General features: G+C 44.6%; 1 protein-coding gene across 1 annotated transcript in view; it reads left to right on the top strand.

Moving 5' to 3' along the window:
* The window catches only part of XKR4 (XK related 4), a 416,446-nt gene that overhangs the window by 260,515 nt on the left and 137,680 nt on the right, over positions 1 to 18,251 (top strand). The window contains exon 2 of the mRNA XM_042924344.1: positions 355 to 554. Coding sequence (XP_042780278.1) covers positions 355 to 554 — 200 coding nt within the window. The remainder of the gene's footprint in view (positions 1 to 354; positions 555 to 18,251) is intronic.

An 18,251-nucleotide genomic window follows, 5' to 3' on the forward strand; every position in this document is an offset into this window, starting at 1 on the left:
TCCTGAATACCATTGAGCCCATAGAAAAACTGACCGGAAAGAATGTGTGTAGATTGTCAAAGTAGTAAACCCCTTCTACACCCGCGTTTCCAACACATTGCACCCCCTCTTCATTTTGCAAGTCAGTGGAATACCTTGCACGAGCACAAAGATTGCAGTGACTTCTCAAAGTGAACTTTGAAGAATAAGGGTACTTGTTCAATGGTCAACTTTGGACGTGAAATTAACAAGCCACCAAAGTCATTGTTTCACGTGTCCTTACACATTGTGATTTGCAGAAAAGAAAAACAGCCCGGGTGTTTGAATTATAAATTGCCACTCATTTCTTTCTTATTCTCCATGTTTTCTTTCTAGATATTTCCACACCATATACTTAGGTATTCGAAGCCGGCAGAGTGGGGAGAATGACAGATGGAGGTTTTACTGGAAAATGGTGTATGAGTATGCAGATGTGAGTATGCTGCATTTGCTAGCCACCTTTCTGGAAAGTGCTCCACAGCTGGTCCTGCAGCTCTGCATTATCGTACAGACTCATAGCTTACAGGCCCTCCAAGGTAAGGGCTTGCAATTTGGTTTCTGAATTTGGGGAAAGATTGGCTACTTTTGTCACAATCCGAGGAACTGTTCTAATATGCTGTGTTGACAGAGGCCACGGTCCTCCCTGTTAGAAGTCTGCTACTTGACGCGAGAATTTGTGAATGATGCACATTTTCTGCTTCACAATTACTTGTTACGGCTAATTTACAGAAAGACAGTTCTGGTTTGCCTTCCAGCTGCCCTCTGAGTAGGGAAAGAGCTTGTATGATTTGACATGTATGGTCATACATGGTCAGTATGAAAATAGTCAGCGGAGTTTTTCTGTCTTGTATGGTAGAATGATTTCCAAAAATTTGGGGGGGAAACGGCCTAGCTCTCTCTCTCTCTTTCTGATAATATTTATAACATATTTGAATATTAGGGTAATCTCCATAATTTCCTTTTGACATTAAGAAACAGAGAGACAGAGAGATTAAAAGGAAATGGTAAAGGTGGCCATAATATTGTTTTCAAATCATTGGGAAAAACCTGTTGTCAATATTTAACAATAGATTGTTTGTACACTGAGTTTTATGAAACGAATATCAGACTAATATTTTTGTCTTGCTGTCTTGTTTGATAATCTCATCAGGAAGACTAACACTTATAACAGATCTGCCCTGACGTTTCCTTAGGATCTGGTACTCAAATCTTTTCTAGCAGCAAGAAGATTCAGACAGACCAGTGAGCACATAAGCGACTAAATGGCTGGATGGAGGTTGGCTAGGTAGCCCCTTTCTAAACGAGGGGTGTCCTGGTAATTTGTCAATTCTGTAACTAAACAGATGCTGTGGAACAGTGAACATGTTATAATGTGCTTGTTTTGTTTCAATCTCATTAGCGCCTTTGCTGTGACTTCCTCCACGTCTATACATGTTGCCGTCCTGTTCTGGGCCACGCTCTAACTTCAGATTTGATCTGGCTGGTGTGGGGAATCTCTGTAATGTCCTGATCACTTCTTAGAGCAATGGGCACGTTAGTTTGGACTGAGCGCTTTAATTGGCAAGGGGTGGGGGGGGGGGAGCATATTAGAGGAAAAGAAAAATGGAGAGGGTACTGGTAGATGGGGGCCCATTTCTTTGTGAATGTCTGGCCCACTCTGGCTCCGCATTAGAAGAGCTTCGGTCCAAGAAGCTTGAGAAAAAGGTCAAAGACATCCATAGGGTGTGATTCTCAAGTGCTAGAAAGCACATTGGAGGAAAGAGAACGTGGTGTGTTAGTATGCAAACAGATGAGAAAGCAAGACACGTAAGTTAGCTGCAGACGGACGACTCTCTTTAGTGGTGAAAGGGCACGAGCTACAGAAAGACGATCTGGCTTTGGTTAACTCACTTTTTTGGGAGACCGCGTGCAAGTCACTTAATGTCTCGGGGCCCCCGCTTCTCAAATGTAAAGGTCCCAAATGAAACTAGATGATCTCCAAACTCCTCGGAGCTCTGTTCTGTCTCTGTATCAGTGAATGTCCAGGAACCTCACAGGGCCAGGTTTATATGCATTAGGAAGTGGTGTGTAAATAAGGACATCAGTATAAAGGGCAACATCAAACTAAATCTCTATCCAGGAATCTGGTACTTATCTCCAGAACAACTCGACAATCTCTTAGTGTCGTTACACAAGAGGGAAACCCAGGCACGAAGGTGGAGGGTTGCAAGCTGCCTTGCACTGGCCCTAGATTACTGGATGTCCCTACAATTTTCTAAAAGATTTAGAAAATCATAGAGGAGCTTTGATCCTAAAGATGATGAACTAGGGCAAGAAAGAGGTGAGAGAGGGCCTAAGAAAATGGGATCACTTCAGCTCGAGAGTTTTACAGGGAAAAAAAAAAAAAGTAGAGAAAAGGCAATCCTTAGTTTTTCTCCCATTATTCATTCTCAACATAGGAATCAAAATTTCTGTTTCTCAGAGTTGTGGCTCTTCACTGACACCTGGTGACCCCAGCTCATCTGCTAAGCTCACATTTGCATGAGGCTTGCTTTGAGAGCCAGACCTCGTCCTTGGCCAAGGCGAGCCATGCTGTGAAACTTGGAAAGCTCTAGGGGAAATATGTTCTGTAGCGCTCCCAAGGTGGTCAAAAGACTTGGCTGATTCAAAGATCACCAGGATCAACGCAAGTCATGGAGCACGAGATAAGGCATTAGCCTTCGAGGGGGATCCTAGTGTTGCATTTTTTTAAACAAGGGAGGTGGGCAGAAAGTTATGTTAAAAGACCAAACAGCGGAAATACCTGACACCCAACAACAAGCACAAAACCTCCAGCAAATGAAGTTGAGCGCAGGCCCCACTATCTAAATCGTTTTGCATTTTAAAGAGAAATCTGTCTTCAGAGAGAGCTCCCAAATTCACCCCTCTGCTGATAGATGATCCCGCTTGAAATGAACCAGCTTGTAAATTAAATGATGTGAATACATTACAGGAACAGAGCTTTTTCCCCTCTAGGAAGAGAAACACAAATGTGATAGAAGCTAGTCTGGCATATATTTTCATATGTATTTATGGTGGAAGATTCTTGGGATTTTATAGGTAAAAACAATATTCTGTAGTGAATGCAAATAATCAGTGGCACGAGCCCTCTGAAGTATTTGCAAAGAGCTCGGAATTAAAATCTTTAAAAAATTCTTATTTAGTGGGTAGAGAGCGGTCCTACGTCTGCAAGTCCTTCTTGTACGTGACTGTCTAGAATTATTATTTTTTTAGGATAGAAATCTCAATTTCAACCATCTACTACTCTCCGAAGGTCTCTCTTTTAAAAACCAGTAAGAAAGGCAAGCAAAAAATACGACATGTTAAAACTGATGCTTAAAGGTTGTATTCTCCTTATGTAAGTTGGCATAGCCCTGAAACATTGTGAGCTGTCGAAATTCCTTTCTCAGCATTCCTTACTTATTGAATAATTAAGTCAGAGATACCTCATCATACTGGAGGCTGACAGGCTCAGTGGTGAGCCATGCAAGTACAGTATAATTATTTCTCTGTTTGCACTGTCCCGGGAAGGACACTTTGGCTCCTGTCCTGAGACCAGGAATCAGAGTAGAGCAGAAGTTTGAACATGAACGTCCGGTCTTTTCGCTCCGCACTGTCACCTTAAACGGAACTGCTGCTCTTCATAGAAACTGGAATTTCCCTCGGAATATCTATCTCTGAAGTATAAGAAATACTCAAGAAGGTCCACTTGTACATGCATAGCTTAGATGGTGTATAGTGCCTGGGGCCACTTAGAACAGCATCCTGTGCTTGGAGTTTCCAGCATGCATCTTGTTATGATTTTCCAGTCCAATTTCATATCACCTGCCAGGAGCGGAAGAGACAGAGAGATTAGAGAGATTAGAGGAAGGGAGAGAGGGAGGGAGAGAAGGAGGGAGGAAGGAAGGGAGGAAGGAAGGAAGGAAGGAAGGAAGGAAGGAAGGAAGGTGGAAAGGAGGGAATGAAGGAGGGAGGGAAAGGAGGAAGGACAGGGATGGAGAAAGAGAGAGAGAGGTAGAAAGACTGCCTGGAAAGCCGAGATGGGCAATGGTGTACCGATTAGTCCCCATTTGAGGACACTGCTCTTGGTGTTAAAGATGTGAGATGTGGCCCAACGCCTGCCTGTCCTCTTTTTAAGCAACGTCTCAAACCCATCCAGGGCCGTTGATTGTGTCTAGGTGGTACAAGCAGGGGTAGAAGGTTGACTGTCTACCTCCTATAGAAAGAAGCTGCCCTACCTGACCTTTTGGCAAGCTAGGCTAGAGGGTCTCTAAGTCACTTTTAGTGTTGTGAGTGCAATTCTCCGAACGCTCGGTTTTGGTTGTGTGTGGACCCAGCCTCCCATAATTGGCAGAGAAGCTATTGATTCAAGTACAAACAAGCGTCCCCAGGTCTTTGCTAGCTCGATGCCATGCTCCGTGGGGTCAAAGGGTGTGCTCCGTGGAGGAGCCCAGGGAATGCTGTGCAGGGTCATGGCACACGATGTTTTCTTGACAGGGAGTGTGTGTGTGTAAGCCACAGCTCAGGCTGGTGCGGCCCGGTCGCCTAGCCCTGGCGGCCAGGTGCGCATGGGCACCAGTGAAGGCATCGTGCAGAAAAGTGATTCCTTGAAAGGAACCATCTAGGCAAACCAAGAGAAATCAGGCCTTCACTAGATGCAAGTGGGTGCCAATCCGCGAACCCAAACGTTTCCCCTTTTTCCAGCTGGCTGAGGCTCTTCGTTTCCAGTTTCCACCTTTACTTGTCATTATGAGAAGATCCCATTTTACACTCTACGTGCACTTGGCTGTGATGTGCGGAGTGAGTGACAAATAAATGCCCTCCCACAGGCCATGTGTCCAGGACAGCTTTGTCGAGCAAGAAGGACACCGACGCCTACTTCGATCCTGGTTTCTTCATATCCAAAACGCCACGTGTTGCCCCCTTTTTCCAACAGTTTATCCCGAAGGCTTCGTGAAAAGGAGGGAGGAAAGGGGGGGCTGGGAGAAGTGCTTACTGATCCATTTCCTCTCTTGCCTCCCGTGAGATCACGGGGGAAGTCACAAGTTAAGGGGCTGTCCTCAAACATCCAGCACTGCCCCCAGAAAACTGAGGCAACCGAGACATCCCTGAAGTGTGAAACACACCTCATTTGCCACGTCCTGATGAGGACCTTCAAGACCAAAATCGTGGGATGCCCAGTCGTTCAACTCCGAGTAAAGGTAGAGCCACACCCAGCTCCCTTTGCAGGGTTCAGGTCAGAGGAGAAACCCAGCTACCTCAGCCCTCCTGCTCTGCCAGATGACTGTCTCCACATGTGCCTGGCTCTACCTCTGCCTTCGGGGGAGGGGAAGCACAGGCAAGAGTGCCAGCCTGTGAGTGGGACTGTGTCCCACATCCCTTTAGATCTGTCTGCTCTGCAGTTGCTATTTTCATTAGTTAATTAACACATTTATCGAATGTCTCTTATGTGCATGATGGTGTGTGAAGCCCCACAAAACTTGTCCTAAAAAAAGTTCATGTTTTATTAAAAGTGTATACTGTGACATTATAAACAGCGTGACAAAATATATTTAGAAGCACCTAATTTATCTGGGTGTGTGCTAGAATGTTCTATTCTCTCGACGGGATGCTTTAAATGAGGGGAGCGCTTGACCGTGTCTAGCTCACCCGCCCCCACTGAGGGCCCACTGAGCCTCTGCTTGAGTCGTTGTTCATCATAGGACAGTTCTGATGGCATCACAGAAACTGTCGGAAAAGGGCCTTCTCGGGCCTCTAGCCCATCGCTCTACCTGACACGTGAATTTCTGATCAATTCCACCTTCGCTCCCTCCGTTCAATCTCAGGGTCCACCCTCTCATCAGGAGGGCTACTCGTTATAAGTCTGAGAGGCAGAAGCTCTCCTCGCCACCTCTGAACAAGCAGTACCCCATCCCCTCTGTGGAATGTTCTTCCCAGTGCCCTTGGTGCATTGGATGTTCACGCCAAGCAGGTTACTTTCAGTCCACGGGCACAGTTGTCTCCTGGAGTTGAGCTGAACACGTCACAGGAGTCATTGTGGGTTTCTGAAGCTGTTCGTTGAACCTCTTCCCCGTTCTTGTGACCCCTTAGCCTAATTAGATAGCATAGAAACTAGATGAAATCTGCATGTGCAAAAGAGAGGTGTTTCTGTGCAAGCTATGCTGACAGTTTCAGGAAAAGCAGAGCAGCCCAGACCAGGGGAGTGCTTTCCCAACCACGGAGTCTCAAAGCATCGGGACGCCGCTCCTGTCACCTGTTGTCTGGCCCCCCAGAGGTGGTGGGTGCCGCGCTGAGTGTGGCGGGTCCCAAGGGCCGCACCCTGGCCACTGCCCCCACCCCCTGCAGTGTGGTGCGCGTGCCCATAGCCGTCTGCCCTCCTTTGCACAATGCTTGCCAAGAGCCGCGTGCACATGCCTCAAACGTCCCCCCTGACACTCTGTGTATCTCTGAACGTTAGCTGCAGGTTTTTTGGTGTGGTTTTGGTTTTTTGGGTTTTTGGGTTTTTGGGTTTTTTTTTTTCTTTTTTGTTTTTTGAGATGATTTGTCAGTTATAGTAATCAGGAATGCAGACCACGTTAGATATCCCGGAAGAAGAGATTCAAATCAGGTTGTCTACTCCATGGAGGCTGAGAAGCTGAGAGGACAAAAGGCAGATGTCATAAAAGGAAGAGATTCCTAACGAAGGGGTGAGGCTCCCAACCCTAGAGCCAGAGGCATGAAGGAAAAGGCGCTCAGATCTCTGGGGAGGGCACAACCTGATGGGTGTGGCTGACAAAGGGGCGGGGCACGGCCGCTGCCTTCATTGACATTGACCAGCCTGGAAGGGGCTGGACAGGGATGGAGCAAGCCCCCCACCCCCCCACCCGACCTGGTGAGGCTGTGCGGGGCGACAGCAAACGAAGCTGAGGACAGGAGGTAGGGGCTTTAAAAGCCAGTAAGGATAGGATGCCGATCTGAGCTGGAATCCAGAAAAAAGTCTCCTCTCTTCCCACCTTCCAACCTCCTGCCAGTGCTACCTCTCAGCAGAGCTTCATGGGAAACCAGCTGGTCAGGGGGTCCTGGAAATCTCTGCAGGCCCAGCCCCCGCCCTCAGGTGAGGAGTAATACATTGCCCATTCTGTGGTGTTACTTTTGCCGGCTTCCATCTGAGAAAGGGTAACCAAACTTGTTAAAGCCCAAACGGGGACCTTATGAGACCGATGCACGGGTTTTAGATCATGGAGATCGCTCACGTAAAAGATCTGGCAACTGACACGTCCTGCTTCAGTGTATGGCCACAGACCTCAAGTGGCCCCCTGGCAGTGTCCAGCAATCCTACCTTATCTTTCCCAGAAATTCCCTGTCCTGCCCCCACACTCGCCGTTTCCTACCTTCTCCTGTGTCCTCGTACTCCCAATACTCCGCATCTGTTACTCTGAATTGCAAGCCTCACTTCTTATTTCAGTGAGAAAACAGAAGCAGTCAACCAGGAGCTGTTTCCTTTTCCATTCTAACTGTGCCGCTCTACCAGCTTCTACGCCCGTCAACCCCGGGCCCCTCCATTTACAAGGATAAACTGAGCGGGCACCTGTCCATCCCCCCCTCCTGTCAGTGCTGGATTCCGTCCCCGCTCACCCACTCAAGCATCTTCTTCATGAAATTGGCCCCTCTCCCTCTCCTGCATATCCCTTTAACTTTCACTGGATTTTTGCCAGCATCCTGTAATAACTCTCTTCTTTATTAGAGGAAAACCTTGGCCCTTATCTACCATAGTACCTTCTCGCTCTTCACAGACTCCTTGAAAGATATGTCTACCCTCTCTCCTCTTCTTCACTTCCTCTGCTGTATATCTGGTTTTGGTTTATAATTTTTAAACATTATTTTTGAAGTATAACACATGCACAGGAAAGGACACAACCATCATAAGAAACTGCTACCAAGAGAGGAACATTGGCAGCATCACAGAAGCTCTGTTCTTTTTTTCTTTTTTTTTAATGTTTATTTATTTTTGAGAGCGAGAGACAGAGCACGAGGCCGGGAGGGGCAGAGAGAGAGACACACAGAATCTGAAGTGGGCTCCAGGCTCTGAGCCATGAGCCCAGAGCCCAACGCAGGGCTCGAACTCACGAACTGTGAGCTCATGACCTGAGCCGAAGTCAGACGCTCAACCGACTGAGCCACCCAGGCGCCCCTTATTTTAAAATGTTTTTTTAATGTTTATTTATTTTTGAGAGAGAGAGAGAGACAGAAAGAGCACGAACAGAAACTCACTCTCGTGCTCTAAAATAATCCATTGTAAGAATGAACCTCAGTTTATTTATCCACTCTACTGTTGTTGATGGACGCATGGTTTGTTCTCAGTTTGAGAGCGTTATAAATAATGTTGCTGTGGATGGTTTTTGTATGCCTTTACACACGTACGCATATTTCTCTTGGGCTAATACCCAAGAGTGAATTTGCCGAGTCCTGGAGTACGGGCACAGCGAGCTTTTGTAGATGATGCCGAAGTATTTTCCAAAGCGGTCGCACCAAATTACAGTCGTTGCTACCGCAGTGCGGTTGTGTTGAGATTCCTCCGAACCCTCTCCAAAATTTGGCAGGGTTGGTCTCAATTCGAGCTCTGAGTAGGATCTCAGGGTGATTTGTATTTGCATTTCCTGATAACGATCAAGCTAAAAAGTGTCCTTGATCCTTCTCTGTTTCCTCCCCCCTTTATCCAACCGGTCAGCAAATTCTCTCTGATCCGCCTTCAAAATACGCCCCCAAGCTGATCCCATACACCACCTCTATCTCTACCACACCCCCATCCAAGCCACAGTCTAGCGAGACTTCTCCCAGGAGCTGCTCTCCCTGCCTCCTCCCTACCTCCACGTGGTCTATGTGCCATATAGCAGCCATCGTGATCTTTGTATCTCTTTGTCATTTTACTTCACTCTTTAAAACTCTGGTGATTCTTCGTTGCAGTTAAAACAAGCTCAACCTTTTTTTTTTTTAATGTGTGTGTGACAAGGTGCCCTGGTTTGGCACCTCCACACCTTCTAGTGTTCTCTACTCACCCAAGCCCGGTGGCACTAGCCTGCTCTTTCTTAGACACACCACGTTGGCATTTGCGGGGCCTTCGCCTTGCCATTCCTTCTTATCCTCACATGACTCATCCTCTGCCTGCGGGACCACACTCAAGCATCGCTGCTAAAACTCACATCGCATAACACTCTCCAGTTCCATCCACGTTGCTACAAAGGGCCATATTTCATCCTTTCTCATTGCCACATAGTACTCCGTTGTGTATATTGACCACAATTTCTTTGACAATAAATTTCATATATTATAAATAAATAAATAAATAAATAAATAAAACTCACATCGCCTTCCCCACCAATAGCCTCTCCCTCTCTCCTCACTCTGTGTTATTTTCGCCACAGCCAGTGGAAATTGTTTTTCGTTCACGTGGATTATTGTTATTCCGTCACCTCTGGTGGAGGGCAAGCTGTGGGACAGCAAGGAACGGAGAGATGACAACGAAAAATAGAAAAGCACTCAAAAAGTATTTGACTAAAGAATTTAGCGTGTAACTACCATGCCCAGGAGCTACCTTATTTTTTTACTGGTTCCTCAACTGGACTAGGCAATACAGACTGCGATTTAAGTTTCCATGGAAAATCATAGTGTTATTTTACATAGATGAAACACATAATATAAGCTCCCCCATATATTGTATTAAAAAATTTTTTTTTTATCTATTTGTGAGGGAGAAAGAGAACACTAGTGGGGAAGGGGCAGAGAGAAGGGGCAGAGGATTCGAAGCGGGCTCTGTGCTGACCGCAGAGAGCCTGATGTGGGGCTCAAACCCACGAGCCATGAGATCGTGACTTGAGCCATAGTCACTCAACCAACTGAGCCACCCAGGCACCCCCCCAATACTGTATTTTTACATATTTTGAAATTTTAAAATGTTAACTTTGATTCTCTATTATACCTGCCATTCAAGATAAAATAGAAAACACAAATACACACAAAGGAGAAAATAAAAGCTATCTTCCGGACAGAAGTAATAAAAATCCTGCAACTGAGAAATAATTCATGATTATATTTTATTGCTTTTCCTTATAGACTTCTTTCACGTTTTAGTATATGTTACATTACAATAGAATTAAAATATGGATACTGTTTTATAACCTCTTTTTTTTGACAACACATCATGAACATATGTCCATAACTATGTGTATATTGTTCCTACACCATTTCTTTTTTAAAAAAATTTTCTAACATTTATTTGTTATTGAGAGACAGAGGGAAACAGAGCATGAGCAGGGGAGGGACAGAGACAAAGGGAGACACAGAATCCGAAGGAGGCTCCAGGCTCCGAGCTGTCAGCACAGAGCCCGACGCAGGGCTTGAACCCACAGACCCCGAGATTGTGACCTGAGCCAACCTCGGTCGCCTAACTGACTGAGCCACTCAGGCGCCCCGTTCCTAAACCATTTCTAACAACTACATAATTTACCAACATGGGTTATCTTCTTCTTTTCCACGAATTCCCTGTTTTTAAAATCATAAGTTATCAAATTATAGTAAGAACTAAATCTTTGCGGATAGCCTCAATTACTTCTCAAAGATAAATGCCTAAAAGTGGAAATATTCTGGAGTTAAGGGCAGGCAGGGTTTGAAGGCTTTTGACACATACTGTCACATTGGCAATTTTAAGGTACGCTCCTTCAGAAGAATTCCGCAGTGTCTCAAGTTTCTGATCCATAAGCACAGGAAGTCAGTGAGCACAACAGTTGTTAACAGGGACCGAAAAATGGGCAAATCTCTTGGTATCTAGGGAAGAGCGCTTAACCGTGCCCATTGGAATAGGAAGGTCTTGATTCCAAGAAGTGTCCTCATTTCTTTCCTTGTTACTTCGTTGCATCCGCCTTCATAAAGTTTGTAAAAGTTCTATGAAGCAGCAGCAGTTCATTGTGGATGAAACAAAAATTTAAGAACAGCGCCATCCGAAACTTGACTGGAATCAAAATTGTAAGGAAAAGCGGGCATTAAGTTCCTCAAAACACATGACAAAAATATGACCAAGGAACACTTGTAAAGGGTTAAACGATACAAAAATTACAACACAGCAGCCTCTACGCTGGACAGTTGTGATCTCTTCTGGCTTTATAAATATACTCAATGTACCCAATAGCATTTAGTGCAAAACCCTGCTGGGTATTGAAAAAATAAATAAAAGACGGCAGGCTCTGCCTTCCAGGTGCTGACAAACTCAGTCGAGGCTGCCAAAAAACAAGGGCAACCTTAGCAATGATGCCTGCACTCAAAGGCTATTACACATTCCTTCCTGGCCCACGCTTGGCTCATACAAAGCAATCGATGGTTATTTGTTGAATAAAATGAAAAATGAATACCTGCTATGTGGCAGAGCCCTCTGCTAGATGTGATTGATACAAAAACAAACGGCACAGCCCCTGGTCTCAAAGACTTCAATGTACTGGAAAAAGAAGACCAAGAAGCCATTTTAACTCCATTACACTCCGTGTTCTATTTGCGGCCACGTTCAGACCCTTGGGTGACCCAGAATGATCCTTTACGGACAATGATGCAGGGGAAGCAGAAATGCCACGCCTGCTGACTGTGTTCAAAAAAAGATGTCAAGGCACGTAGGAAGAATGATGGAAGGTGTCATGAAAAGAATGGCCTCCAAGCTGGGTCACAAACGATGCCTAACATTTTTTCACATTCTTTTTTAGGAAAAAAAAAAAAAAAGAAAGAAAGAAAGAAAGAAATGTGAACAAAACCAGAAGGGGGAGGCTGGTGATTTTGTCTATGCCTATCTGTTCAGCAACGCTGGTGACAATGGTCTCCTCAAAGCCATGGGATCGTTGATACCATTTATAGCACACGATTAAGAGTTATTTCTCACACTTGAAAGAGCGTTCTAGTGGCAGGGTAAATCCTTGCATATATGCTTTTAAAGAAATACAACCTATTTTCCTCTATCTCTGACTTTTCAGCCTGTGTTTTTGCATTGTTCGGTACTTGGGATTCTCCACAGATGAATCAATAAAATAGTAAACTGCCAGTCTGCTTAATCAATACATATACAGAGTTGAATTTGAAACGCTATCAACAACTTTGTGGGGAGAGACTTACAAGGCTGACATGACGTGTTGGCCATCCTGCTCCATTCTCTTGAAGCGTATTGGCGGGATAAATGGTGGGTGTCGTGGGGGTAATGATATTATTGATCTCTTTGTTTCGCACTCAATAGCCTCTGAGTCATGGTACCTCCCCAAGTTATACTTAGAAGGAAAGAGAGAAGCTTCATTTGCTTATCATTGATTCGAGTGCTTGAAATCAACTCTGTATGGTAGATCAACGCCGGGCACAGCTGCGAATGGTTTTGAATTTGAATCATTTTGAACATAATATGAAATAAGGGCCTGACTATTTTTAGGTTCTACTTAATTACCTCCAATAAGCAAGCACCAATCTTGGTGTTTTTCCACTCAGTCTTCCTCCTCTCGCCCTGACTCCTTCCCTGTGAGATGGGAGTCGGTTTTGCATGTTCAGGCACAGGGTCACAGACTGGGGTCCGAGTGGGGGTCAATGGATAATAACAATTGCACATACGTGCCTATGGAGAGAAGAGACCCGGAGAAGAGGTGCAGAGGCCAAACCCTGGTGGATCAGAGAGGCACACATAAACACAGGGCTGTCTGCAGCCAATAGGGTCCCCAAACACCGGCTCTTCCTTTGCCTTTCTCATGGCTTTGGTTGCCAACCTCCAACGTCCCCAAATACCAGGAGCATTTCAACACTTCACACCTTCAGGAACACAGAAGCCCATGGTTATTTTCCATTTGCCTGACCCTTGGCCTGAATTCAGACCAGGTGTTTACTTTGAAGATCGACATACCATAATTATTATTTCTAAACACTAAAAAACTCACTACTGTGGAGAGTCAAAGTACTCACTGAGCAGGGACAAAGCGAGGTCAACTTAGTACAGAATTCACGAGTGGCCTACTAGGGCATTTCCCCAGATCGCTTTATTTTCTAGGAAGCCACAGACAATCTGAGGATCAGGATTTTCTGGCGCGATTCTGATTCGGCGGGTGGATGGGGGAAGCCCCCACAACCATTTAGATAGTTTTAATTCCAAAGCCCGTTCTTTGCCGACAAACTTTTGCCATCCAAAAGCGTACATTCCAGCCCAGAAACATATTTTGCATTCATTTCGCGGATTGGAATTAGACCGAGTCTTACAGCGTTCCTTAGACGTGTAAGTTAAGATTGTCCTGATGAGTCAGCGGGGTAAAGAACTATGCTCATTTCCTGTCGAATGATTCAAGAAAGACTTTTTTAAAAAAACCGTCCCACTCGTGCAGAGGACTGTCTATGTGTGAGAGATCCAGAGCCCCGCACGCTGTCAGAGCCAGATGCAAAAGCAGAAGGAGAAACAAGCAACTGATTCAATTGGTATGTAAACGTTCCTCCTCCGTATAAAACCACAAAACCGTGTGGAAACTCACTCCTCAGCTCACAATGAGCCGCTGATTGCAGAAGGACAGGGCCTGCTGAGCGCTGCCTGCCTGAGGTTTGGTCAGCACTTTCATTATGAGCCTAAATTTCCACAGCTTTCCATCAGCTGTAGAAAAAGTCTGAGAGTCTCCAAGACGAACAAGTCTCCAGAACTCCAAAACTTTTTAACTGTCCGCGATATTACCAGTTCAACCCCTTGGACGATTCTACTGGGGCTCCAGGTCTCTGGCGGGGGGTCGAACTGTAGGACTTTCCAGTGGGTAGGCTTCAACAGAGGCGACCACTTCCCGAGTTTTGTTAGCCGGAACACTAGGGTCAAATGCAAATGGAAAAAAAAAAATCTAAGACGTAGCTCCCATGATGGAAGCGGATATTTTGGATCTAGACTTTAGGAATAAATGACTGAGTCAATAAATGCACAGATTGTAAAGTTTGCAGACGTAAAAAAAAAATCAACCCGGAAGAGTACAAAGTAAAGCTGCTGCAAAAACCATTTGAAGTAAAACGCGTTTTTTGACGTGTTTTGTGAACACAGAAGGAGACATTTGTTTCAAAATCAGGGATGACACTTCATGAAAGAGGGAGTGTTAGATCTTAAAGAATGAGTGGAGTGTCAGTCTTCCGGGAGGCAGGCCTGCCGGGCCCTGAAGCAGAAGTCAGAGCACGAGGCACGTGCATCGTCACACGGCCAACTCCAGGAAACAGCAGGGGAACAACATGAACTTGATCCTGAAGCTTGAGGGTCCTGAAAACCACTCTGTGCTCTTGAGGTCCAGCAACACATCTCTCAACCATAGATAGGTTGCAGTGTCTAGAGTGGGACCTAAGGGAATCTTCATTAATCATGACATTCATTTACTCAACAAATATTTGTTGAGCACCTCTCCATGACGGGCACTGATCTGAAAACTAGGAAACGAAGATGACTTAAAAACATTTACCCGTGAAGAGCTTCCAAGCTAGTAATGGTAAGCAACATACGAACGACTAAGTTGTCATGGGTACCATGATAGAAGTAGACCCAGAAGACGGGAGACACCCAAAGAAGGGAGTGGCCCGCTCTACCTGGACAGGATGGGAAAGGTTTTATAAACACGTCAGCCTGAGCTAAGTTGATAGTTGAGGCAGTAAAAACAGAAGAGATCGCCTAGGGAGAGATCAGTGGAAAAGGAAAAGGCCAAGAACAGAACCCTAGGGGTACCACCTTTTAAGAGTCTAGAATGGAAGAAAAGACAGTGAAGCAGGAGGACATAAGAGAGATGGAAAGGTCAGATGAGCCCAGGGACATGGTGGCCAAGGCAGGTGTCTCCGAAGAAATGCCCGTGAGGGACCAGTCAAGGTGAGAACTGAACAGAGCATCAGATTTGACAATTGCGACATCGCTGTGACACAGCCCAAAACATAACAGTGAAAAGCTTAAGAAAGAAAAATGTGAATTAGAAGAGAAGAAAGAGGAGTAGTAGCAAGGAGGGTATCTCTAGACTCCAGGGAAGACTAAAATGAGTAAAGTGGCTAAGAGCACGAGTTTCAGGGTAGAGGAATAAACATAAGACTGTGTTGAAGGAGCTGTTAGAAAATAGACTTGAGAAGCAGAACCAAAGCAACATTGTTCTCGGATCCTGTTCCTGCCTCCCTGTCCTGGTACTTAACACAGGTACCAAGGGTGGTACTGAACAGGTAGAACTAAACCCGAGCCCAGGGTTCCGGGCTCTTCCCCGTCGATGAAGGACCTCAACATGGAGAAATTCCATCATGAATGATCTTTTGTGGGTTCACCTACCTTGTAGCCTTGCGTGGGTTACTTAACCACAACGAGCATTAGCTTCTCTGACTGGAAAAGAATTTAACGATCTAAATTGCAGTGTTGTGTTGGAATCAAACACACAACCTGAAGAACCACCATCTCCTGTCTGGCACAAGGAGGGCGTGGCACAAGCTGTCCACCTGGACCATCTTCTCGCTTCCTTCTTTCCTGCCTCAAAAGGAGAAGGGGAAGAACACCCTTAGCAATTTTCTAAATTTGCTATGAAATGAGGTTTCGTAACTCACATTTTCTTTCTCGTTTAAATAGACGTAGACCAGTGTGAGCTCATTTCACCTAACCTTGAAGTCAAATATTGGCTTGCTCTCCCCCTGAGAGTTCTCTGGCCGGCCTTAGGTTACACATGCCCTCCAGAGCCCTCCAGAGCCAATGCTGACTACTTTTGTTGTGCTCTGGTCTCTTGAACTCAGAGTTGTCCCAGAGGGGTTGAGACCTCAGAAATCTTCCAGCAAATGCCACTTAGACTCTGATCTGTCCGCTGACCTATATTTTTAGCACAAAGTGCTTTTAGCCTTGATTTCTTGAAAGAATAGATATTTAAGGGGGGGGGGGGACATGTTGTGCCGCGTCTTTACATTTTCTAAGCACATCATCTTCACTCCATTAGACATCGAAACTAATCTTTTTCCCACAAGCTCATTAGCATTCAAATGCTAAGTGTCGATTTGAATATTTTCAGATATTTTCTCCAGTCCTAGGAAAGCATAGGCTTTCTAAAATTGGTGGCCATGTTTTCTTCCTTTTTAAATAGATTTTATTTTTTAGAACAGTTTGAGGTTCACAGCAAAAATAGGGAGAAGGCATGGATTTTCCCACGTGTCCTCAGACCCCAAAGTATAGGCTCCTCCGTTATCAACATCCCCCACCAGGATGATACATCTATTAAAAAGGACAAACCTACATTGACACATCCTTATGACCCAAAGTGCCGGGCGTGCACTAGGGTTACTGTTGCTGCTGCACATTCTATGGGTTTGGACAAATGAACACTGACATGTATCTGTCATCACAAAATTATACCGAGTATTTCCATTGCCTCAAAAACCTTCTGTGCTCCCTGTGTTCATCTTCCCGGCCCCCCACCCCCCAGCCCCTGGCAACCACTGATCTTTATACTCTCCCCATGGTTTTGTCTTTTCCAGAATGTCATGGATTTGGAATCATACAGTGTATATCCTTTCAGACTGGCTTATTCCACTTAGTAATGTGAACTTAAGGTTTCTCAATATCTTTTCATGGCTTGATGGCTCATTTCTTTTTGCACTGAATAATATACCACTGTCCAAGTATGCTCTAGTTTTTGTTTGTTTGTTTGCTTGCTTGCTTGTTTTATCCCATCACCTACTGAAGGACATCTTAGTTGCTTTCAAGTTTAGGAGATTATGAATAAAGCTGCTATACACATCTGTGTGTGGGTTTTTATGTGGACGTATGTTTTCAACACCAAGGAGTGCAGTTGCTAGATTATATGATGAGAGTATGTTTAGTTTTGTAAGAAACCACCAGCCTGTTCTTCCAAGGTCATTTTACCATTCTGCATTCCCAGCAGCAATGAATGAGAATTCTTCTTGTTCCGCATCCTCCCCAGCATTTGATGTCAGTGTTCTGGATTTTGGCCATACTAATAGTCTGTGGTGGAATCTCATTGCTGTTTTAATTTGCATTTTCCTGATGACATATAGTGTGTAGCATCTTTTCATATGCTTATTGCTATCTGTATTTCTTCTTCGGTGAGGTGTTTTTTTTTTTTACTTGGGTTGCCGTATTATTGTTGAGTTTTAAGAATTCTTTGTATATTTTCCTTTATCCGAGCTATCATTTGCAAATATTTTATTTCAGTTTGTGGTTTGTCATTTTGTTCACTTGATGGGGGTTTTTTTGCAGAAGTTTTCATTTTAATGAAGTCCCACTTACCCTTCCTTTCGTGAACCATGCCTTTGGTGTTGCATCTAAAGAGTCATCACCATACCCAAGGTCATCTAGATTTTCTCCGATGTTATCTTCCAGGAGTTTTTACACTTTTTCATTTTAATTTAGGTCTGTGATGGATTTCGAGTTAATTTTTCTGAAGGTTATAAAGGGTATGTCTACATTCATTACTTTGCACGTGGATGTCTGGTTTTTCCAGGACCTTCTGTTGGAAAGGCTATATTTTCCCTATTGCTTTTGCTTTCTTGTCAAAGATCAGTCGATTATATTTATATAGGTATATTTTTGGACTCTTTATTCTGTTCTCTTAATCTGTTTGTCCATCTTTTACCAATATCACACTGTTCTGATTACTGCAGCTTTATAGTAAGTCTTGAAGTTGGGGAGTGTCAGTCCTCCAACTTTGTTCTTCTCCTTCAGCATCGTGTTGGCTATTCTGGGTCTTTTGCCTGACACATAAGCTTTAGAATTCGTTTATGAATAGTCACAAAATTACTTACTAGAACTTTGACTGGGGTTGCATTGAATTTACAGATCAAGTTGTGAAGAACTGACATCTTGACAATATTGAGGCTTCCCATCCATGAATATGGACTATCTCTCCATTTTTATAAAGTTCTTTGATTTCTTTCATCAGAGTTTTATAGTCTGTCTCACATAGATCTTGTACATATTTTATCAGAGTTATACCTAAGTATTTCATTTTGGAGAATGCTAATGTAAATGGTATTGTGTTTTTAATTTCAAATTTCACTTACTCATTAATAAATAGGAAAACACAGGGGCGCCTGGGTGGCTCAGTCGGTTAAGAATCCAACTTCGGCTCAGGTCATGATCTCACAGTTCGTGGGTTCGAGCCCCGTGTCGGGGTCTGTGCTGACAGCTCAGAGCCTGGAGCCTGCTTCAGATTCTGTGTTTCCCTCTCTCTCTGCCCCTCCCTGGCTCA

Source organism: Panthera leo, chromosome F2, assembly GCF_018350215.1.
Source record: "Panthera leo isolate Ple1 chromosome F2, P.leo_Ple1_pat1.1, whole genome shotgun sequence".
NCBI classification, from domain to species: domain Eukaryota; kingdom Metazoa; phylum Chordata; class Mammalia; order Carnivora; family Felidae; genus Panthera; species Panthera leo.